The 25,103-nt window shown below is 44.7% G+C and overlaps 1 protein-coding gene across 8 annotated transcripts in view; it reads right to left on the reverse strand.

Annotated features, from left to right (window-relative positions):
* Window positions 1-25,103, reverse strand: part of PCCA (propionyl-CoA carboxylase subunit alpha) — a 385,988-nt gene that overhangs the window by 33,538 nt on the left and 327,347 nt on the right. For 7 of the 8 annotated variants that reach the window (XM_033435088.2, XM_049701173.1, XM_049701172.1 and 4 more), the window contains 2 exons: window positions 12,401-12,541; window positions 1,038-1,115 (listed from right to left, as the gene is read on the reverse strand). In XM_033435088.2, coding sequence (XP_033290979.1) covers window positions 1,038-1,115; window positions 12,401-12,541 — 219 coding nt within the window. Of the gene's footprint in view, window positions 1-1,037; window positions 1,116-12,400; window positions 12,542-23,668; window positions 23,734-25,103 lie in introns of those variants that run through there. The other variant, XM_049701176.1, reaches the window with a different exon arrangement.

A 25,103-nucleotide genomic window follows, 5' to 3' on the forward strand; every position in this document is an offset into this window, starting at 1 on the left:
GGTGGCGCAGTGGTTGAGAGTCCGCCTGCTGATGCAGGGGACACGGGTTCGTGCCCCGGTCCGGGAAGATCCCACATGCCGCGGAGCGGCTGGTCCCGTGAGCTATGGCCGCTGAGCCTGCGCGTCCGGAGCCTGTGCTCCGCAACGGGAGAGGCCACAGCAGTGAGAGGCCCGCGTACCGCAAAAAAAAAAAAAAAAAAAAATTTATTACCCATTTACTTATTTTTGGCTGTGCCGGTTCTTCGTTGTGGTATGCGGGATCTTTAGTTGCAGCATGCGGACTCTTAGTTGCGGCATGCAAGCAGGATCTAGTTCCCCAACCGGGGATCGAACCCGGGCCTCCCGCACTGGGAACACAGAGTCTTACCCACTGGACCACGAGGGAAGTCCCCCTTTCAGCTCATCTTGATCTAAAAGTGAATTGTTCTCTTTGTGGAGAAATTATCTTGAAAAGTTGCATTAACTTTTTTTTTTTTGCGGTACACGGCCCTCTCCCTGTTGTGGCCTCTCCCGTTGCGGAGCACAGGCTCCGGACGCGCAGGCTCAGCGGCCATGGCTCACGGGCCCAGCCGCTCCACGGCATGTGGGATCTTCCCGGACCGGGGCACGAACCCGTGTCCCCTGCATCGGCAGGCGACTTCTCAACCACTGCGCCACCAGGGAAGCCCCGAGTTGCATTAATTTTTGCAATCTCTAAAACCATTTCCTGCTGTGTCACCTAAGTCTCAGATAACTAACTGCCTCTAAGACAGATGTAAACATTAAAAATTAAAGACCCCTTAATTCGAAAGACATTAAGGTGAAGAACAGTTGTTCTTTGACTCCCTGGATGTCACACAGACTCTCCTAGAAGGCCTGCAGGTCACGTGAATGCAGAACACAGGGAGCCCCGATTGCAGCGCCCTCGTCCGCAAGAGGGAGAGGCTGGGAGAGACCCCGTCCGCCGTCCCCCTCAGGCCCCAACCGTCCAAGATTCCAAGGTGGAGGTTCTGCTTCCTGTCACAGCGGCCTGGGCTGGGGGGACCTCGGGGACATACCTTGCCAGTTTTCCCAGCTGTCATACTGTTCTGCATCTTCATGGCTTCAATCACACAAATTTCCTGACCTTCTGCTACCTGGAAAATGAACAAAAAGTGGACAGAAGTTTTAAGAGCATTTGAATTTTGCAAGAATGTTCAAGAGTTGAGGCCATTAAGAGAATCTTTTTGTCAAATGCTCTGAAATATAATCCAAACAGCAGCAATAGCCTCTAATACTTCGTATTCCAAGTACATCTTCGGGGACCGCAGAGAAAGGCCATTCCTTCTATCATCAAGTCCTTGTTAGAAAAACATCCCTGATATTGGAGGCTTTGGGTGCTGCTTGTGGGGCCTCTCCTGGGAATCTCTGAATCTGCCTCTGCCACAGAGCTGTGGCAGAAATGGAATGCCTTCCACTTACGTGAAATGTCCAGGATTAGCACGTCTCTACGGACAGAAAGATCTGTGGCTTCCAGGGGCGGAGGGGAAGGGGGAGTGCTTGCAGGTGGGTGCAGAGGTTCTGCGGGGGTGATGAAGTGCTCTAGGATTGACTGTGGCAATGGTTGCACAATTCTGTGAACAGACAAAAACCACTGAAGTGCACGCGTTAAAGGGGTGATTGTATTGTATTGTGAAGTTTTATCTCAGTAAAGCTGTTAGCAAAAAATGGAGTTTCTGTCCGTAGCCCTGGGGGGCCGGGAACAACATCCAAGCACCCGGGCCATGGGGACCGCTCTCCCAGCCTTTGCATGGCATGCCAAGGACTGACAACCGGGTGGCTCCGAGAAAGCGCCTTCAGGGAGTGATTTCTGGAGCTCCACCCATTCCTTGCAAGGAGGCCGGTAGCTCCCAGGGGCACTGGCTCAAGCTTCGTGCTCAGCTGTTTGCCTTCTTGGGTGAGGGAAATCCAGGCACAGCTGGGTATAAATCCCCTGGGGTTAAACCTGGGACTCCCACCCAGGAGTCAGCTGTGACTAAAGGCCCTTGTATCTATTCTCCTTTCTCTGCCCTTGATGGGTAAGCACCAAGGAACTGGGCTTGCATTTTTCTCCCATCTTTGTGAAAAGGGCCTTGAAGTCTTTGAAATGGGCGAGCTGAATTTCCTGGGGCACCGGCTGTGTGGGGTGCTGGTAGGCATCCTGGCGTGGGGCTCCTGGACCCTTGTGCTCATCCAGCGTTGCAGAAGTGCCTGGAGAATGTTCTTTCCTGAAATCCCCAGATGATCTCCAAGCCCCCCTCCCGGCCCCCCGTGGGGCACAAGCTGTCTCGCTGGCATCGGGACCGCCTGAGCCCTATGCGTTCCTCTCCTCTGCTGATCAGGTGGTGGGCTGCTTTTTCCTGGCACAGAAATATAGGAAGAGAGGGGATGCCAAAGCTTTGGTGCTGGCACGGAGGCGACACTGCGCTGGAGAGCTGGGCACACACGCCGTGCTCGCGGCCCTTTGTGACTCACCGTCACCTGGCACCTGCATTCCAGAGAGCGGAGAACTAACTTGCTAGGGTTGCTCTTCAACACGCAGAGGGAGAGCAGTGAGGGAGGCTCCAGGGCAACGCGGGTCCCAGTTGGGGTGTCAGAACAGCCAGCCCTCAAGGCGTCATTTCCGAGCCTTTTTCTCCCTTTTTCAAAGGCAGGCAGGCAGGGACCAGACAAGATGGGAGGAGGGCACGTCCCCAGAAGTAGCGCCTGCTGAGTAACTCCACACACAAAATGCTGGCGGGCCCGGGACACGGCTCTCAGGCAGAGGCTGAGGGTCCAGAGCTGGCCTCACGCAGCAGCATCCCCACTCAGAGACGGGGCATCCTGGCATCAGGGCCCGTGGCTTTCTGGGAAATGGATCTGATATTCAGCCACGGAAATTCCATCCAACAATCACTGATCGGCTCTGGGAACTCCTTCCTCCCCGATGGACCAGTGCCTGCAGTGGGCGGCTGCGTGCATTCGCCTCGCCCCCTCCCCCAGCCGGGCTTCCTGTGCTGGTGTCTGAGCGCCCAGGGCCCGTCTGACCAGGACCAGCCCCAGCCCCACGGGCTTCTCTCGGGCGGGCGTGAGCTTGCTCTCCTGCAGCTGCTCGGCCCATTGCTCAGCGCCGCTGGCCAGAATGCTCCGTGGGATTAAGTGAATTCGCAGTTAACGCGACTATGAAAAAGAAACAAATGAAGCTGGGAGATTTCCAGTGGTCACTAAGGGGGCGGAGACCAAACTGACAATGATGTCCATAAGAAACTCGCAGAAGGATGGCCAGGCCCCGGGCCACAGCCCCACTCCAGGCTCGAGCTGGCCAGGCTGGAGGTGAGTGAGAGCAGGGCCCGAGAGCCTGGGAGCAGTGGGAGATGGACGTGAAGTTTCTGGGGCTCCACTGTCGCTGTCCACTGACCGCCTTTCCTGGCAGCTCTGCGTGCTTGTGGCGAGGGTGATCTGCAAAGAGGTGACTTGCAGGCAACTGCGAGTGGTCGGTCCCCAATCATCCATCAGAAAAACAAAACCTCTGATTTAGCCGGAGACAATCCGGGAGACGTGGGCAAGTCTCCCAGGTAAAACACCCCCTTCTCTCAGATGGTGTCACTCTGGCAATGTGATTAAAAGGGCTTCAGAGAAGGTGCCTGCGGATTGGAAGTGCCAATCTGCTGCCAGACGGGCAGTGCCGGCTGCCCTGAATCTGGAACCATCCTCACGGCTCTGTCGTCCTTTTCTTTCCTGTTTCCTCTCCCTAGTTTCTTTCCCTGTTTCTGCTGGTCTCATATTATTTGGTGGAAATTTAAGTAATTCATTTTTCTCTTTCTCCGTTCACTCACAGCAATCTGCTTTGTGGTTTGTTTTTGCTCATTCGTTCCTAAAAGAGAAAGAACTCTTGGAAGTTGATCCTTGATGTTCCACCAAATAGTCAGACACATTTCCGTCTGCAGAAACATGTTATACGTGCACGCACGCAAACACATATACACACGTGAACTTGACCTAAATTCAAGCTATTTCATCCCTCAAAAACCCAAGTCAGGGAAGCAAATACAGTACAAACTGTACGTCAAAGAACACAGACGGGGCTGTAACTGGGGGCTGCTCCACCAACCTGCTGGGCCGCAGTTCCAACAATAACCCAGACAAAATGACACAGGCCTCTCACCTCAACAATCTGGAAGCCTCCTTGTCCAGAGGTGCCTGCACCCTCCCCTGCCCTCCCCGAGCTCCGGAAGGCACTGGAAACACCGCCTGGATTCCCCCGTGTGCTCAGAAAGTGGGGACATTAACTGGGTGAGCAGAGAGGGCGCCTCCACGGCCAAGTCTCCCTCGGACAGCACGCACGCGGGATGCAGCCACTGCAGGGTTTGTGGGCGCACACTTCCCCAACACTCTGGTGAATCACTGCCTAACGACTTAATGATTGTGACAGGATGTCTCCAACATCGGGCTTACAGAATGGTCACAAGCCTCGCAAGTCTCTTTGATAAACCTACTCAGCCTGATGTACTTCTCCGCTCCCTGTCTAATTGGTGTAAAGTTTGGAGGTCTGAATCCTGTATCTTTCATCCGGCTTATTGCGTCCTCTCCTTTGACATGGGGTCAAGGTTCACATTCGCATCTGATTATCAGAGCGCACTCATTAAGCGGGAGCCTGCCTTGCCCCAAAATGAGTAAGCTGGGGAGAAACCTCAGCCCATTTACTCAGCAGATTTTAGCATGCTTGGGAGGCCTGAATGTCACCCGGCACAGCTCTGTGCTGCAGAGTTTCAGACATCTCCAGCTGATGATTAATTGTGAGTGATGGGAAATAAAATCCAGTAAAGCCAGCTGCTTGCCACGGTCGGCAAAATGGCTCTGATGGATACAGGCTGCCAATTTTCCAGTTTTACTGGCAAGTCTTCCAAGTGTAATTAAGGGAAGTTATAAATGATATGGAAATCTATCAAGTTCCATTTATTTTCAGAGGACTCTTTCCCCAGAGACTTTTATCTTCAAGCTTATAGTCTGCTTTGTTGTGCTAATGATTTAAACCGCTTCTTATTTCTGATTAAAGCCCCCAATATCCTCTACCAAGTTTGCTTTACTCCTTCCCCAGAGATTAAAAGACACAGAACCTTCTCCAGCACATGTCCCTCTGGGACAACATGCTAAGGCTGGGACACATTTGGCAACTTGTATAGTTCAAACTGCAAATGCATGAAGAAAGCCCCAAGAAGGTGCACGAAGAGAAAGAGAAGAGAAGGGGGGAGAAAGATCTCCACCAAACATAAAAGGAAGTCCCCAAAGTACAGACTTGAAAGCTGTGCTCAGGACCAGATATTCATCAGAAGGTAGTGTAGCTCACTAATGTTATTTGATTTGGAATAAAAGCATGAAAATGATGGCAAAGGCCTAAAATTGGAGATGTAAAGGATGACTGCACAGTATTCCATTTCTCAATTTCATCCTTCAGAGCCACAAAATGGGGGTGATACAGTGACGGGATGAGATTTACAGTAACAGCTGTGGTCTTCCCACACAAGGGAGGCCCTTCTAATGGGCTAAGGTCTGTTTTGAACAGACGGGGAGGAACAAAACAAGGTTCCCTATTAAGAGTGTGCAGTCATATTTCTGATAAAGAAAATGATTATGGGAGTCAGATTTCCTCCAAGACAGTCCCTAACCCTCTTTTGTCGTCCACAACCAGGGCTGTTTTAAAGGTATTATCCTTTAGATATAGGAAAGAGGCCATAAACGGTGTGGAGGGTTTTTCCCCCGTAAGCCTACTCTCTAGCAACTGTAAAGGATGCATAGGAAACTGTGCCAGTGGCATATGGCTTTCTACTGTGCTAAACATTCATACAAAAGACAGGTTCATCAGTCATTGGAGTATCTGGATAAAAAATTAGCTCCTGATGGATGGTATTTTGAGCTTACCTGCTGCTAGTACATTACCAGAGAAACACAGGTTTTGAAACCCACATGACATTAGAAACTGCAGACCATGAAATACGACACGTGCAGGAGCACATAATGTACGCCAGATTATACAAAATAATAAATAAGCTATTTAAACCCTCTGCCTAAAATTGGGCCCACTGCAAGGAACCCTGGGTCACTTCTACACAGGCCAATTAATGCACAGCATCTGCTGTATAGAAGCCGGGCATGAAGCACTTCCGAATGATTTCAGCAATTAAAAGAGAACTGTTTCCTGCCTGTTCAGACAGCAACTGTTTCAATGCAAGAGTGAGCACCAAATCACCGTGTGCAGCTGAAAAATTAAGTCCCCTTTTTTGGGGAAGAGGGGTGGGTGGGAGGAAGAATTTTTATGGAAAAAGGAGCCTCCTTTTGTTGTCCTATATTCTGTGTTTTCTGCCAGATTAGACAGAAGGCTTGGAGGGCGCAGCGGCCCGCCGCAGTCTCCCCTTCTGCTGCACCCGCCACCCGAAAGCAGGGATCAATATCAACCCTGCTGCCGACTCCACAAAAGTGAAAATCCTTCAATTACGTTTTTTAAGGCTGTGCTACTTAGAATACAGGTGCCTGAATGCAATGCATTTTAAGGCCCTTAGATCTGAAGAAAGACGCAGTTAACAGCCACAAGGAAAAGGCATCTCAGATTTGGTTAAAAGGCACTGCGAGGGGCTTCCCTGGTGGCACAGTGGTTGAGAGTCCGCCTGCCGATGCAGGGGACACGGGTTCGTGCCCCGGTCCGGGAAGATCCCACATGCCGCGGAGCGGCTGGGCCCGTGAGCCATGGCCGCTAAGCCTGCACATCCGGAGCCTGTGCTCTGCAACGGGAGAGGCCACAACAGGGAGAGGCCCGCGTACAGCAAAAAAAAAAAAAAAAAAAAAAAACAGGCACTGTGAGGATCTGAGTATAATAACTTCCTCTTTCTGAGCCGGTAAGATAGGCTGGTTAATATCCCCTGATATTTCCTGAAGAAGAAACATACGTTCCCATCCCAAGATCTTCGCGTAAAGAGGGTGGGAGAAGAGACCCCGGGGAACAGGGCAGTATGTAAGCAGTGTTGGAAGGAACCATCATTGAATTACAAAGAAAAGAGAGGGCAGGTGACAGAAACGCTGCCAAGCCCCTTATCTGCGGTGTAAGGCCTCCCTGAACGGGTCTGATCACCAGCGACTCACTTGGGAGGGTGCTGCTGGGGCTTCCTCCCTGGATGTGCCTGGGCGTCAGAGCAGGAGCCCAGAGGCTGGGGACAGAACACAGAGAGGCGGCCAGTATACAACGAGCCCAGTTTTCCCGAAAATTCCTTAAAATGAAGAAAATTACTACTCCCTACCACCCTCTAAGTTAGCTCAAAACTGGAGCCAGAACCTCTAAGGTACAAAGAGAACCAGTTCAAGTTGATGTCATTTATAGTACTTTTAACAAATCAGTCTGGATCCTCCACCTCTGTGAAGTAGGCTGCTTTAAAGGACTCAGTGAAATAATGATTTTTTTTAAATTTGTTAATTTTTTTTTTTTTTTTTAGCAAAAAGGTGAGAGGAGATATTTTGAATCTTGTTAAGGTTGGGGACTATCATCTTCAACAGTGTTTAAAACAAAGATAACATACCCTCTAATTCCAAGTAGATCCTCCCTTGAAAAACAAAATCAAATGCCAAACTTGTAGAAGACTTGTCTACAATATTTACTGATTGATCTACAAAAATATTTTATCTTATATTGATAATTATCATTAAGTTAAACTGTAAAAATTCCCAAACTGTTACCACCAACAAAAATTAATCATAACATTCAAAAATAAATGTCATCTGGAAAAGATAAAAAGGCCAAATTCAGGATAGCCATTACCTCTGAAGAGAGCAGGACAGGATTTCTCCTGGGGAGAGGCCACGGGGCAAGTTCACCGTATAAGCAATGTTTTATTGTGAAATAAAATCTGAAGCAAATATGGTAAACGTGAGCAGAGAGCATATGAGTACTTGTATTATTCTCTACAACTTTCTGTATGTTTGTAATTTTCATAACTTAAAGTTTAAAAATGTTACATAATGAATGCATGAAGCTATATACCTGCTTTCGAATACAATCTGAGGTATATAGGTGAAAAACTGGCAACTTGTCAAGTAAACCATTTGAATAACCACTGCTATAAAAATATGGAAATTTAATCACTGCAATTACTTCACGAGTGTAAATCAAGGCATCCAGAAACTGGAAAATCTATCAAACAGCCGAGCCAGGACCTCTGCCAGGGAAAGATGCAGCTACCGATACTGGGCCGCGTGAAGCCCACGGGTCACTGCCAGACAAGCACGTCAGGAAGCCCCCACCCGGCCCTTCCCATGGGGAAGACGTAAGGCCAAGGGAGGCTTCAAATCCTGCTTCTTCCAGAAATGAAAAGGAAGGTCTCATGCCAAGTTTATTTTCAATTTCCCCTACATCAGCTGTAAGCTCAGTTACAGATGGTTTAGGGACAAAGGGCAGGTGTGAATATCGTTCTCTGAAACAGGGCACCTGTGTCTCCAAAGCGGTGGTGTCCCCCTGCCTGGAGGCCTCTCCCCAAAGGAGCACATGCACGGAGGAATATCAATCAGGGCGCAATCTGGGTGGTTCTCCCAGAAATCATTACACAGTTTCTGTTCTCCTTGGTGCACTTTTATAGTATATACCACTTTTGCCTAAGACATTGTTCATGAGAACAGCAATCTCAAACAGCTAATTAATTACCCTTCTGCTGCTAAAGGTCAATTCCATCATCAAGCGGATCTTCCTCATCTTAGCCCCGCACAAATACTCCAAATTCTGTCTTACTAATATCAAACAGACTAAGAGGTAAGGAAAAGCAGCAACAGGTACTTAATATCCATCTGTTATTTTACCTGGTCCTACAAACTAATAACTCACAATATAATAATTAAGAAAGAAGGAAATGTAAGCGGGTATTCAGCCTGCTTCTGGTTCATGTCTCACTTAATCTGTGATGTTATTAAATAAGATGAATATTTCTGATGCAAAGCTGAGATGACTGCAGAATCTAAACGTAACTAGAAACCATCTTAATTAAAAGCAATATTAAAATATCCCCACGGGTTGCCTCATTTTTATTTTTTGTTTTGTTTCTGATATCAAAGTCAAAACGAAAATTGTGCCACAAACTCGGCAGCTGTAAGTCTAATGCTGGGGAAAAAATGTATTCAGCATTATTCTGAAAGAATATATATTTTTAATATTTTTGTTCAAGGAATCATAAAGATAGAAGTTTAAAAACTTAATACAAGTTATTTTTTAAATGCTAACTTTGATTATAGAAGTGCCCCTGGTTTATATTATTAAATGTACAGAAAAATAGGTATTTTTCAAACTGAAATGAAAATCAGTTATTGTAAACATATTTTCAGAAGGCAGACAAAAAAGGCACGTAGGAAAGGCATATAAAAGCCATTCTTGGCAACTGTTTCCTCAATTACATGTGTGATTCTAGATGTTCTCAATCCACTCCAACGTCATTTCTTTCTGGTTTGCGTGCTTGTATGCATTTTACTGCTTATGAACTGGCATCCCCTCCTGACATACTCAAAAAGGTTATTATACAATCATTTCAGAAATGATTTTCCTACCATATTTAATGTTAAATAGCAGGCAACGGACACTGAAAAAGTACTAGCGACGTTTGCTGGGTGAACTTGAAACAAGCACTTAGAGTAAAACCCAGCTTCTGAGCTGAGAGGGAGGGGGACCTCTCCCCACAAAGCTCTCTGAGCACACTGACCGCTTCCAAATGGCCACCTTGGATGATTTCGTCCTGAGCTGCTTAAGCTCTGTTAACGCCGTTTACTTCGCAGAGCAGATCTGTCCTTTATTGTCTATGACACTTTTGTGGAGCAGGTTATTGCCAGGCTCACCATTGTAAGATTTGTCAAGCTTTACTTATGCTAAATATAAAAATTACAGACAACTGGGATTTAAGCTATAAAAAATAACATTACAAAGAAAAATAGAATACTTGTAAGCCCTTAGCTGTGTTTTTGGTCCTTGTTTTCCTTGAAAATACACAGAGATGACTGATTCCGTTATCTTCCTACTGATAAGAGTGGAACCTGGCTCAGCTAGTGTTATTGCTAAGGACAAGACAACACGCCCTACAGTGTTAAAATAATCTTCAACCGCAAAACTTAAAAGCTACAAGTGTTATTTTCTTATAAAGGCCTCAAGTATGTGCCGTGCCTTAGGTCCAAGGAAATTTTCGACTGTTTTAATTACACAAGGCAGATTTAACTCTAGAAGTTGTTATAAGAGCCGACGATCAAACATCCCACCCCCTGCTTTTGGTTTAGCTATTAGCAGTTTGGGACACTTTTCACAAATAATAACTCAAGGGAAAATACTGTCTTATCAAAACACAATGGTACAGAATATGGAAGGAAGTTCTGCCAGGACCAAAAGTGGCACTGGAAGCTAGAGAGAGGAATGAAAGCAGGCCTTCCGTGACCAGCCCAGGCACATGCGTGTGCAGAGCATTTATTTACAAGTAAGGGGACCCGGAGACCAGGAGGCGGTTCAGCAACCCACCCCCCAACCCCCCACGGTGTGCTCTGACTTTAGAGAAATACATAAAATAGAGGCCCCAGTTCCTTCTCAAACCAAACCAGTCTTGAATACCCACGTTTAATTATCAGTGGTGGTTTCCAGTATCTGAGCTCCCCCCACGAACCGAGACTAACACCACACTGCTCCATTCCACCAAAAGCCCTGCCTTTCCCACGTTAACTTCTTAAGCAGGAAATGGAAAGTACGAAAGCTAAGCCCTTCTGGTATCTGGAGCAGCTGCTGGCAACAAGGAGGCTGCAGGCCCCCTGCTCTCTGGGGAGGGGAGCTGACAGCCTGAACTGCCCCCCCAGCAGGCTCCCAGCAGGGGCTGCCACCCCCTCCTCCTCCCTCCTCTCAGGTTCTGTCTGACTCAGGTGTTAGAAAAGTGAGGATTTCAGTGAAATGTGTATTTTTCTTTTTCCAAGCACAAATGTGATTTTATAATTAAAGCCACACAGTTAGGCCTGACAAGCTCAGGATGGCTGCACACAGCCTCTGTGGCTTCCAGAATAAGCTTAAGGAGGAAAATGGAAACAACAACAAGAACCCCTCCCGCTGTTTACCAACCTACACTTCTAGTCACCAGGAGACTGTCCTGACTGCTCTGGTAATGTAGTGAGTGTAGACACTCTTAACGTCAAGGCCAAGGGGCTGTCTTCTCAGGGCCCTAATCCTTCAGAACCAACAGATACAAGACAAACCCCTCCCCGACACTCAACACAGAATCTTCATTAAGCATCGCCTCTCCCAAATCCTTAACACTAGCGTGTTAATGAGTGTTTTCTTCCAGCAATGTCAATGCTTTCAAAGTAAGCCTAACAATTCACAGCTCCTGAACCTCTTTTATGCTCTTCTAGAAAAGCTGGTAGTTGTTCCATTTCTATATCATCAGGTAAAGCAACTGTTGAGTCAGTTTTCCAACTTTACATATCAGTTTCAGGGCTAATCATTTAAACAGCTGAAACTGATCATTTTTTTTTAATGTTCATCTACTGTAAGTACTTTTCTAGAAGCTAATGCCAACCAACTACATGAGTTTTCCTCAACGTTATTTTACTTACGTTAATAAAGAAATACAGAGGCAGTTTTAATGTAATCTTTATAGGAAAATATATAAACTCCTGTGACATAATTGAAATACAAAATGGAATCACCGTATCATCCATTAAAGACCGTCATGTTTGGATGTTATCTTCCGGCACATAAACAAAAATGTGGGGACTTAAGCGCTCCCTAGAAACCTTCTGGTTGCATCTTTGTCTTCTATTTACTTTTGCTGCTGATCAATAGATTTCTATCTATGTGCTGCTACAGTGAATGTATCCTTTTGTCCATGGCATGCTACCTTGAGACTGAACATGTGAGGAAATATTAACATAGCTTTGATTTGTGCGTTGATGTCACAAGGTCAAGATGAAAAAATTCAAACTGTGATCCTAAATTTTATTTCGGAAGTGCTCTGGTACTATACAGATTACGGAATTAACTTTCCTTAGTACCCTTCCTATTTATTCCAGAATATGTGCAAAAAATTCCCCCATCGGGGGATCATTTCTTGGCATGACTTCTCTAAGGATGCTTAAACCACAGAGAGCTAAAGAGTAAACAGAAATTTTCAATGAAACGCTTCCTGAAACACTAAATTTGCCAAAAAAACAATGAATCTGGCCTTATTTCTGTTCCAGTCCCCGGTCATTTGGGAGGAGAGGCACTCAGAGATATTGTTACTAACCTAATTCAGATGTGAAACTGTTGGACAAAGAATGCACAAAAGCTCCTCTGCTGTTTTGTGGGGTCGTATGACTCAAGAACGAGATCCTGCTTCAGCCTGCAACAGCCCCGAGACACACACACAGACACACACAGAAGTACGGTCCTTACCAGGTCCCCAGGCTTGACAGAGACGGCCACCACCATGCCAGGCATTGGGGAGCGCAGAATACTGCTTGTGTCCTCAGCCGCTTTTTCCAGCATAAATTTGTTCAATTCTGCGGCAAGTTTGGTTAGGATATGCACCTTGTACTTAAAGGGAAAAGAAAGCGAGATTAAATGATGAACTTTTCCTCAAATGTAGCATTCATTCAAAATCAGTTTTTAGCTTTTAAATTACACCATCTCTCAAGTCAAGTGGTTTTTCATAATTGTACACAAAAGCAAAATATATTAGTTTGTTCCTGCCATATGTTGTGAGCCGGTTGTTTAAGAAATTTCTTGGAAGTAGAACTACTCTGGTAATTAATTAATGATAAATAGTAATCACCCTGTATCTTTTAAAAAAAACACCTCAAAACTTTATAAAGAAAACAGTGAGAATTTCTTTGTATTCCCTTCACCACTTACAAACTTATCCCAATCGACACAAATTCCACAGCTGGGCCAGCCCACGGGAGAAAGGGGTGCTGCCATAAGACACCGGTAGGTGGCAGCAGACAGCCATGTCAAACTGCCTGCTCCCCCCAAGACAGTGGCTGGACTTATGTATCAGTAAGTTAAGACAAAGGGTTTTTGGTGTTCATTTTGGGCAAAATAATATTTAAAAACACACATTTTTTCCAGGGGCATAAAATGTTATGTTCACGATCGAAAAAGTTAGCTTTTCTTTTTAGGCACAACACTACGTGCTCTTTCCAATGTAACAAGATGGTTATAGTTGATAGAGATGAAATATAATGTGAATATCCTCTGCACTAAGAGGCAATAATTCTAGATTTTAAAACCACTGACAGAAACACGATCTGCAGGGCTTCCCTGGTGGCACAGTGGTTAAGAATCCGCCTACCAACGCAGGGGACACGGGTTCGAGCCCTGGTCTGGGAAGATCCCACATGCCGCGGAGCAACTAGGCCCATGCGCCACAACTACTGAGCCTGCGCTCTAGAGCCCGCAAGCCACAACTACTGAGCCCACGCACCACAACTACTGAAGCCCGCACGACTAGAGCCCCTGCTCCGCAACAAAGAGAAGCCACCGCAATGGGAAGCCCCCGCTCGCCGCGACTAGAGAAAGCCCGCACACAGCAAAGACCCAACGCAGGCAAAAATAAATTAATTTAAAAAATACAAATAAATTAAAGAAAAAAAAAAAAAGATCTGCACAGCCCAGTACTTTAATGGCACATTTTGTAGGTGGCTCTCAAATAATGAGGGGTACGTTAAAGGCAGTTCAGTCAAACAGAACATTTCTAATAAAGGGAATTTCTGCCTGGCGGGAAAAATCCTAGATCTCTGTGAATAAACACATGAGCCACAGTTTGCTCTGTTCAAACAGAAATAAAATAACATGGCTGGAGGAAGTGTTACTTGGTGAAGTTGGAACCACCACCTGAAGATTTTCAAATTTCTACCAAAGTGCATTTCCCTGGGGGAAGACAGATGCAGTATCCAGGCAGCTCCATTTTGTTCGGAAAAAGCTGCTGTAACTCAAAGCCTCCTGTGGGCATCGTGATGGCAGGGAGGCACAAGCAAAATGGAATCACCCTTAACTCTGTCCAGGGGCGATGAAATCTCTTAAGTGTGCTCTCTACGGGGCCTGGTTTCAAAAGGCGTGGCGGGAGGGTCCACAGAAGAGCTTCGATGGCCTCAGTTCCAAGCAGGTTTGCGACACTGTGACAGGTTGAATAATAACATCTTTTGCATGTTTCTTTACTCCTGAGTGTGTTTTGCAATCAAGACGTACAAGTAAGTGTCTGCCAGTTTCGGAAGGATATGATCCTTAAGTGAAATTACAGTGCAAATAAAAGCTTTTTGCTCCTATTAAGATTCATCTGAGTCATAAGTGGTGAGGGAAAAAAGCAAGGAGAGTGCATTCTGCTGTCAGTCTAATGAACATTCTAGGCAGAGGGGCTATTTATCAACGACGAATTGTACCTCAGAGTCCTTCATTAAATCTATGGGAGGGGGGCTACAGGGAGAGGGGAGAATATAATCGTACCAAATTGCAGTTTCAGTATCTGTGCTCTGTCTGCCTTGGAGAAGAAAATCCAACATCACTAGAAGCATCGAGGTCAACAAAAAAAAGTTACTTTCCTGGCTGGCACCACCCTGTGCAGCTCCTCCTCGTGACTGCTCAGCATTGGGCCCAGTTGGCTGGTTTTCCCCGGAGCGTACAGATCTTTTTTCTTCTTGTTTTTCGCACAATTTGACTTCAAAATGTGAACTCAGGGAAAGTATCTTTCTACACTGAGGACAATATGACTTATCACATTTCACCACCGTGGATATATACCCTTAAAAACTAATTTTAGCTATATCACAAACGAGCCTTAATAGAAATAAAATGCTAAGACTGTCCCAAGCTCCATGTCTCCCCAGAAATGACAAGATCCTGACTCAAACTGGATCCTTTTACTATTTTTATAATTTTCATATCTTTGGATTCCTTTCTCTGTAGGACTCCTGCTTTGCTTGGAAAGAGATGTAAAAGAGTCACAAAACTCAATGCCTTCAGATGCAGCCTTTGTTATTGATGAGATGTTCCTTTTCCTTTTGTATTTGTTTATTGTTCTTAAATCTGTTTGGGGGATAAGCGACTTATTGTAATCACAAGTAAAAAATAACAACGGCGTAAGTGCCTCAGGAGAGGCCCTGTTGCACATAGTTGGCTGAGACATGACCTTTCTGAATATAAAAAGCGGCGGCAGAGAGAAGGTTCTCTTTTTAAGACTACCTTTGATGTTGCCCTGACCTTCAGCGTGCCCACACAAACACGGCTTCTGGAAACAACCCCTTGGCTGGCGGTGCAGCGGGGCACGGGGCGCAGGCCAGGATGGGAGCTGAGCGGAGAGCAGCATATGGGCCCATCAGAATGAACTGCCTGGTGAGAACCGTAAAAGCTTTTCGATGCCTCAGAAAAGAAGTCATTTAAGAATGTACACTAGGGCTTTCAGAGCTTATGATCAAAACTGCTATTTATTGGTTCCTCTGAATTCTTAGGGGGCACGGGCAGAGTAGCCAACGGGGTGAGAGATTTCAGGAAAATGCCCCGTGACCTGTGCAGGCTTTGATTTTATGTTAAGTATTTGAATATTCCTCATGGGCTCCTTAGAACTTTCCTGGAGAGTTTTGATTTTCAGTTGTTGTTGTTATTGTTTTCAAGCAGAGAGACCACCAACTCGATGTTTTGGGGGTGGGAGGCCAAGATGTTAAAGGCTCGTTGACGGGACAGAGAAGCACAATCCTGGCAGAAGCCAGAGGTACTCCCTCTGCAAGGTCTGGAGAGATGTCAGCAATCAGGGTTCGAGCCTGCTTGCTGGTGGGGCCGGAAGCTGAGCTGCTCCCGGGCTCATGAGGATGGAACCTCACCCCGGGGGTGTAGGGAGGTGCTCTCCAAACCACAGTCAAATGATTAAATTCTTGAAAACACACCTCGCAATGTAAGCAGGTGCTCCCGGGCTCCAGCTCCCCGACCCACAGGGCACCAACAGGCGGGAGAGAGGCCTTACCTAATAACCTAGCTATGGTCAAATAACCCCAGGCCCGGCTTCTAAGCAAATTAATTTTGTGGTGTCTGCAATGTAAAACCATGTCTAACAAGAAAATTTCTCCCAAAAAGTTCAAAAGAAAGAGAGAAAAATCATACCAGACGTAAAAAGGATCAGGAAGAAAACTATAAGAGATGGACAATTAAAAGGAACACAATGGAACTGTTACAAAAATGAACATACAGCTCTTAACAGGGAACCTGACCACAGGGAAAAGGTGGGGGGCAGAGCCGGGCGGCTGCTGGCGGAGGAGAGGGCCAGTCCTGGTTTTGGGGGGAGAGACGGCTTTTTAACCAGACTTGGTTAACGAAAACATCCTGCCAGTGGGCATGCCCAGCCGTGCCCTGCACACACCCAACTCGGCGCCCCGGGGCAGCAAAGAGCCCTCATGGTGGACACGCTGCCCTCAGATGGTCACACGACACACCGTCCTGCTGGTGTCCGTGTTAGTTTAGCACATGCATCTCCTCATGGGGCTTAAATCCCTACTTCTCCCCAAGGCCTCCAGATCTACCAGCGGTGTAACACATCCCACGTGCTCACGTGCTTGTGAGACTCAGGGGTCTGGGGGCCCCTCCCAGAGGAGTGCGTCCAGTTTGTTTATGCATTTTTTCAGTCGTGATTTCAGAGCCTCTCCTGTCTTTCCTCGCAAAGTAGGCTCAGCTCCAGTTTTCTTCCCTACGTCATCCTCCCCACGATGAGGAGCACACAGCTGATGCACTGCTCATGCTTTTTCACATCGCCTGTGGGTCCGCTCAGCCGACACGGACTCAAGGATAAATGATGAAGCTTCACTGTCAGTTACTTTTCATCAATTACCTTAACATCCTGAAGCACTGGCCTTAGACTGTACATCGACCTTCACTAAGTAAGGTGGCAAAAACCTTTCTTCAAATACAAGGATCTCTTCTCATTCAAAGTTTTACACCTTCTGCCCCAAGGGTCTCCAACCCTTAAGCTGTGTCTTCATTTCCACCGCATGGCAGTGAGCTAACACTCAAATGCTCCTCTAAAAGTCTACTTTCCTAACTCTGAGCCAGAGGTAAACTGTCAATGTTTTTAAAGTGACAGAAATGACTAGATGCAAAAATGAGCATGCATCTTTGAAAACATCGGTGTTTCAGAAAAATAGGAAAAAAAAAAACCAACCCCACAAGATATAAAGCATTTAGGTGGGATTAGAACTGTAATTCAACCTTGTTTTCCTTTCCTACAGTCTTCGTGGGATACATAATTAACACTGGCAGAAGAACAAAGCGAGGGTTCCAAGCCAGGCAAAATACATTCCCCCTCTACTTCATTCAGCATCAGGCCCTACAAAACCAAACCAACAAAAATGTTCATGAAACAATACTGAAAGCACACAGAATTGAAGCTGGCGCTGTCCTGCTGGAGGTGCACCCAGGCGAAGAAGGGGGAATGAAGAGACAGCAGTTAGAGCGCCTGGCACCGCCACAGTCACCGGGCCGGCCTGTTAGCATAACGCTGTGACAGCTCCATCGGTAAGGTCTCAAGGTAGCTGTCAATCAAGGATGCATCATTTAATCCAGCAGCACTCGGAGGACTTTCTCCGACAACCCACATGACAGCATATCTACAGCTCTATTTATATCAGCACCCAGTTGTGTTTACAATGCTGTTGTAATTAGAAAAGATGCAACAGGCAGCAATATTATTGAGATCTCCATTTTGCAGTACTGCCCTGTAAAGTGTGATCCTGCTTCACAGAGTCATGCTAAATGACAAAAGGCTATTTTCTTCAATCTCCCGGCTCAGACAGCACTTCATTTGCAGCTATCTATAATTAGATTAATGGTGTAGTGCAGTACAAAGCAGGCCCACTTCACATCAGATAGCATATGAATTAGGACAAACACTTATTTCAATTCCAGGCAGAGAAAGCAATGACTGGGGTATTTAGCATACCCTTTATGGTGGAATGAGATGTTAATTGTGTACCATTACCTCTAAACTGCTTGCTTGTTGTATAAATCACTGTGCTAATTGATGCAGAGATAGAAATGTAGCCACAGGCAAGAAAGCAAAGGAATGAGGGTCGAAGATGCTGGATAAAGGATTATCGAGTAAAACCATATGGAGATGAGGTTCCTTTGAAACCTCTCCTTTCTGCCCATGAACAGGATCTCTTAAAAGTACAGAAGAACTCTTGAATCAGGAAAGAAAATTTAATTTTTCGCATTTCTTTTGAAAAACACAAATTCCTTTAAAAAGTTCCTAGCTGCCAGAAATCCAAATAAGAGGCAGGTGGAATTAATCTGAATATACGCCTATAAAAATATGGAACGTGTAGTTTTCAAATAGTTGGAGCACCTTAACAGGGTTTTTGGATCATAGGTTACTAAGTAACACTTGGAAACTACCTGAAGCAGACGTTTCTGACACATCCACAGGGCAAAAACAAGTTTTTCCCAAGACTTGAGGTTGTTCTTATAGACCAAAGCAAAATACAAAACAAACCTGTGCTGGTTTAGGGGTGTGAAAATTAAACGGCACAACTCAGATGGGACTTGAAACCACGGTCTTTTAATTGAGATCACACATCTCGTCTCAGGACTTAATGAAGCTCAGGTTCTTTAAGTCTCATCGCAGAAAGAATTCAGTGAGAGACAGAGTGATAGGTAAGAAGTGGATTTATTACATTATAAAGCAACTATACTCCAATAAAGATGTTAAAGAAAAAAAAAGAGAGATGGATTTATTTAGAGAGATACACATTCCACAGACAGAATGCAGTCTGTCTCAAAAGGCAAGAATGGCCTTGGGAGAAACACACTCCACAGAGTGTGGGCCATCTCAGAAGGAGAAAGGCCCTGAAATATGGGGTGGTTAGTTTTTATGGGCTGGGTAATCTCATAGGCTAATGAGTGGGAGGATTATTCAGGGAAAGGGGCGGAGATTTCCAGGAGGTGGGCCACCACCCACTTTTTGATCTTTGATGGTGGGCCTTGAAACTGCCATGGTGCTGGTGGGCGTGTGGTTTAGCATGCTAATGTATTACGATGAGCATATAATGAGGTTAAAGATTTACTGGAAGTCCAATCTTCTGCCATCTTGGACCTAGTTGGTTCTAACCAGTTTTTGTCTTGTCCTATGTCTATGTCTCACTCTTTTAAAGGTTGTACCCTGCCCCCTTCCCTCCCATTTCAATAAGATTTTAATGATGTAGAAGCATTTACTGAGGATGTGAAGCCAACAGAAGAGAACCATTTTTATCTGCCATTGAAACAATGGCAATGCCATCACCAAAACACTCAAATCCGACTACTGCAGTTCGTGATTTCACATCGATAGGGAGGAACGAGAAAGGAGATCTTTATTCTTGTTTTTTTTTTCCTAAAACTAGAAAAAAATAATAAACAAAAGCACATAGTGATTTAAAATGCTGTTCCTTCCTTGTTACAATGTCCCATTCAGCACGCAACAGCTCTTATCAGTGTAAAATGAGCATCTCAGAAGCACAAATACAGACACCAAATGCTATACTCAAGAAGTCCAGCTGTTAAAGATCCATAGATAAACATGCTCTTTGGAAGCTCAAGTGTTCACAATTTTTTTTTAATAGCAAAGCAACAATAAGGTGCAAATTACTGCTGTGCACTTTTTCACAAATTCAGCTGCTTAGTAATTAGCACCGTTATAACAAAACTTTATTATAGTAAAGTTAATAGTTCAAATTCTCAACTTGATAGTAACAGTTAATATATCCATCTATTGCAAATGCACATTTAAGAAATACTATATACGGTTTAGCCTTGTGAAATACAAACCACATTAACGTGCAAGACAACAAAACAAGGTCCCAAGAAACTAGAACGTCTCGTTCAAGTTATCACCTCTGCAACTTGGGGGGAAAAGTCCGGCAGCTCCTTGGTTGGGAGCAACAGAACACCTGTATTACAACTGCAAAGTCCACAGTTTAAGGTCTGGATCATAATGCTAAATAATACTTAAAAAAAAAAGCAACTCTGAAGGAACATCAAGGGCCCTTGAAATGGAACCAAATGCCAGCAAAGAGTGTGAGCTACTCTGACATAAGGCCTCCCAAGCGTGCAGCAAGGTGACAGAAATGGAAACGCACTGAAGGAAAGCTCTGGAAGCAGGGTAAGGGCCCACTCCTGATCATTAATCACTTGTTTAGACCACTTAAACTAGAGTAGCCCAGCCTACAGCAAAACTCCAACACGCCCCTCACTTGTGGGTCAGCGACGCTGGTGTTAACAGGAGAAAATATATGGCTTCTGATACTGCGTCCCAGTTCCTCAGCATTTGCTCCCTTTAATCGAAAAAGGCAGTTAAACACAAAGTAAATCATTCAGTTAGGTTAGCTGTTTAAGGACATGCAATTGACACTGTCAATATGCTGCAGTGACATAATGTGTCACTTTCAACACGTCCAGCTACATTTATGAATCAATCTAGCCTCAAGGTTTCATTTTTTTAACTGCTAAGTTGGTTCTTGAACTTCAATGCGCCACAAGGAGCCTCGACGGCAGTAAGCAACAATCTCATTAAGGGCAGTGTTTGAGGGAAGAATCACAAAAATAGAGATGGGAGGTACATTCTAACAAAATAAAACAACAAAAATGCATGAAGTCCATTTCAGCAACTCACCTTTCAAAATGCTGGCTAAAAAGGGAAAGGTTTCCAGAAAAAAACTTAAGGCTAATATCAAAACTTCGATGAAATGAGTTAGTAAGTTTGTGTACATCTCCAGCTAGTTCCTAAAACACAACATCCTCTGGAGAGGGGATGTTGGTCAACAATGCAAAAATCTAACCTAATTTTTCTTATTGTGTGTTTTAATCACAAGGGTCCTTCCAATTCTAATATCCTAAGATAAGCAACTTTCCTTTTTTAACAATAGTGCTGAAAATTAAATTGAAATTAATTAAACATTAAATCCAGCACTTAATAGGATTGATTTCCTCAGTTGGGCTCCACTGAGGTTACTTTCCTTGTAATTTGAAACACTTGTGTCTTAATACAAACCCAAAAATGATGGAAAAGAAGAAAAGCTACTGTACGGGGAGCCAGCCCCACTCCCGGTCTGCAGGGAAGGGGAGCTTGGAAAGCAAGTCATCAGCGGGTTCCTGAAGGAGTCTGTTAATGGGACAACTTCCCTGGAGCTGGGCGCCGTGGGACGCTGTGTGCACGTGTGCCCTGATAAAGGCGCCCAGCCTCTGCTTCGCCCAGGTGCCCACAAGCTGTCTAACATATGCCACAAAGGTAATTTGCTGGGATAAGTGGCACTTTCCCATCCACAAAGGCAAGTCCATTGACAGTACACTGTACAGAACTCACAAAATAGAACATGTGCGTTCTGTTTGATCAGGAGCCTCCGTGACACGTTAGGACTATAATGAGTCATTTCTTTCTATTCTACACAAGAAAAATACTATAGATCTTTGAAAGCCTTGTACCCAAATAGTACCAGCTAACATCTGTTAACATTACAGGCTGTTTCTATTCTGCACCCTGAATTGCTTTATGTAATTACGAGTTTATAAGGTATTTGGTAAACCAGTTAAAGAAGGTGCCTTTTTAAAGCACTGTATAATTTGGGGTACAACGAAACATTCTCTTGAAAATCTATAATTAGGGCAGCATCAGCTTACAGGAAACGTTATAAAAACACAACTATGAAAAAAAAAAAAAAAACACAACTATGGGGACTTCCCTGGTGGCGCAGTGGTTAAGAATCTGCCTGCCAATGCAGGTGACGTGGGTTCGAGCTCTGGCTGGGGAAGATCCCACATGCCGCGGAGCAACCTAGCCCGTGCGCCGAAACTACTGAGCCTGTGCTCTAGAGCCCGTGTGCCACAACTACTGAAGCACATGTGCCTAGAGCCCATACTCCACAACAAAGAGAAGCCACTGCAATGAGAAGGCCATGCACCGCAATGAAGAGTAGCCCCCTCTTACCGCAACTAGAGAAATCCTGTGTGCATCAACGAAGACCCAACGCAGCCAAAAAAAACCCACAAAAAAACCCACAACTATGTAAATAAGCACACAGGTAGGGAAGTGTACCATTTTGCTATGTCCCCACCCCTCTTCTCTGTGAATTATTCTTTGTTCATCTCAAGTTAAAGTAATGCTGTCTACAGGGTGCAGAATAAGCAAACTTTGGGGAAAAGACTTTGGGGAGCTTGGCCTTCCCCTGCAAGTTCTTCAGTGCTGAGTCTGAGCACCAGAGGCCTGGGAAGTGGGCCAATGCCAGGCGCTCTTCAACAATGCTCTGACTTTACAAGGATTTTTTAAATGACAAAATATTTTTGCTATTACGCGTTCACTGAAGAAACTCAGAATCTAATACACCAAAATGCTGGCTTATATGGGTCAGAAATGCAGAAAGTAAAACATGTAAAGATAAAGCAAACAACGCTCCAGATGACAGTGCGACCATGTAGTAAACTGCTGACCGAGAAGATCAGAGCAGAAAACAACTACAGAGAATCACAGCACATGCCTCCCCCAACAGGCCCCTTCTGAGCTGAAAGCAATTAGCTCTCTATCCTCCCCTTCCTGTCTAAAAGTTGGACATAAATGTCCTTTGTAAAGGTGTCTCCCTCGCCCACACCAGGAGAGCCACCACTCCAAAGACAACTCTTATCACCTGAGAGGACTCTTCTCTGCATAATAAACCTGACTAAACAGCCTTTTTAAAATCACACATTTCCTAGTTATCTTCTCACAACTTACGCTACCCCAGAAGCCCCAAACCCCTTTGTCTAACCTCTTCTCCACACTGTATTGCCCTTTGTTGAGATGGTATACAGACCCAAATTCTCACTGCCTCAAGCGACATTTCTTTATGAACTCCCATGTATACGTAATATAATCTACTTTCCCCCTCTTGTTAATCTGCCTTGTTAGTTTAATTTACAAGGCTCTAGGCACTGAATGAAAGAAGACAGAAGAGGAAGTTTTCCTTCCCTACACAGCCCAGCAACCACTGGTCCAAACTACTGGGAATGATCTCTGTCAGACGGTCTCTACTGCTTCGCAATTTTACAGCTTAGAATTCTGACATAACCAGGGCTACTAAATGGACTTCTGACATGCTACACATTGTGCACTACAAAGAACATACAACACTGAAGGTAGGTGAGACCTGAAAAGCCATGTGCCAGTCAAGGGAACAGGAGGTATGGCTGTCGCACTGGAAATGGCAAAAGTGAAAAACACAAGTCTTTGAAGCCAAATGACCTGAGTCTGACATCCCCTTTTGGCCTACTGACCTAACTCCTCAGAACAAATTTCTTCATTTATAAAATCAAGATAATAATTAAATGATTAAATCAACAAAGATTTGCCAAGTAACTAGGAAATGCCTGACAGTAACTATTCACCAAATATTATTTCCCGTTTCCTTCTCAAACATCTCAGATTGTCATCGTGGATCAGTAACTTCTAACTGTTATAGTTCTAGCTCTGTGGTTCCACATTTGGGAACAAACATTCAATTTTGCAAACACCACATCTGACTCTAAGATCAAAGAAAGTAAGTTGGTTTTGGTATTAAGAGAGCTTCTAGATCAGGCAGTGCAGGACTCTGTGGTTATCCTTGCCTTAGAGACTTAAAGAGGTGCATGGTGAACTGGAGAAACAGTTTGGCTCATCCACTCAAAAACATTTATCAAGCATACCTGGGCAACATGAGTATACAAAATAAACGGGGGGAAAAGTGGCTCCTGACCTCAAACACCATAATCTGGCCAGAGAGAAAAGACATTCATGAATGACACAATATAAATATAAATACAAATATAAATATAAATGAGTCTTACAAAGGATGTGATCAATATGAGGTAGGCTTTTTGATTTTAGCCCCGCTCTTAAAGAAACCCTCCCAGGTTGGGATTCAGGGAAGAACAATGATTTAACTTTTAGGATGTGGAGTCAGACACTTAAGACTTCTAACTCCCCCACCTAGGAGCCTGGAAACAGAACTTAAACTTTCTACATCTTGAATTCCTTGTTTATAAACTGCGGATCCTAATAGTGCCTACGACAAAAGGTTGTGAGAAACAACCAACGGATCACTGAAGAAATCAAACAGGAAACCAAAAGTACCTAGAGACACATGAAAATTAAAACACAATGATCTAAAACCTATGGGACACAGCAAAAAGCAGTTCTAAGAGGGAAGTTTATAGCAATACAAGCTTACCTCAGGAAGTAAGAAGAATCGCAAACAACCTAACCTTACACCCAAAGGACTAGAGTAAGAAGAGCAAACAAACCCAAAGTTAGTAGGAGGAAAGAAATCATAGAGATCAGAGCAAAAATAAATGAAACTAAAAAATAACAGAAAAGATCAATAAACCTAAAAGCTGGTTCTTTGAAAAGATAAACAAAATGGATAAACCGTTAGCCAGACCCACCAAGAAAAAAGGGAGAGGGCCCCAAAATCAATAAAATCATAAATGAAGGAGAAGTTACAACCAACACCACAGAAATGCAAAGGATCGTAAGAGGATATGATGAATAACTATCAATATATGCCAATAAAATGGACAACCTAGAAGAAATGGACATATTCTTAGAAAGGGACAAGACTGAACCAGGAAGAAACAGAAAATACGAGCATACCAAGCACAAGGAATGAAACTGAATCGGTAACTTTAAAACTCTCAACAAGCAAAAGTTCAAGACCAGATGGCTTCACAGGAGAATTCTACCAAACATTTAGAGCAGAGTTAACACCTATCCTTTTCAAACTATTCCAAAAGGCTGTTATGAGGATTAAGTGAATTCTTTTATGAGGAATGCTCAAAACACAGGAAATGCCACATTAGTATTTAATGGCCATTATTACTACTGTTTTTGTTGTTTTTATTATTAATACATGTCTACAGATAGAGGGGAAATTAAGTAAAAGGGAAAAGAACCCACTTCTTTTTCATACTCTACTCTGCTCAGAATATTTCTGGCCACCAAATGTGTGGGCATTCCCCCCACCCCCACCCCCCCCACCCCCCGGCAAAGCAATTCCCCAGCTCTCTTTGAATGTCAACTGGGTGTCCCTACAATTCAATTCAATTCTGATGCTATGATTCCGCAGGTTAAGGGCTCAGTCTC

The sequence above is a fragment of the Orcinus orca genome, chromosome 18, assembly GCF_937001465.1.
Source record: "Orcinus orca chromosome 18, mOrcOrc1.1, whole genome shotgun sequence".
Classification (NCBI taxonomy): Eukaryota; Metazoa; Chordata; class Mammalia; order Artiodactyla; family Delphinidae; genus Orcinus; species Orcinus orca.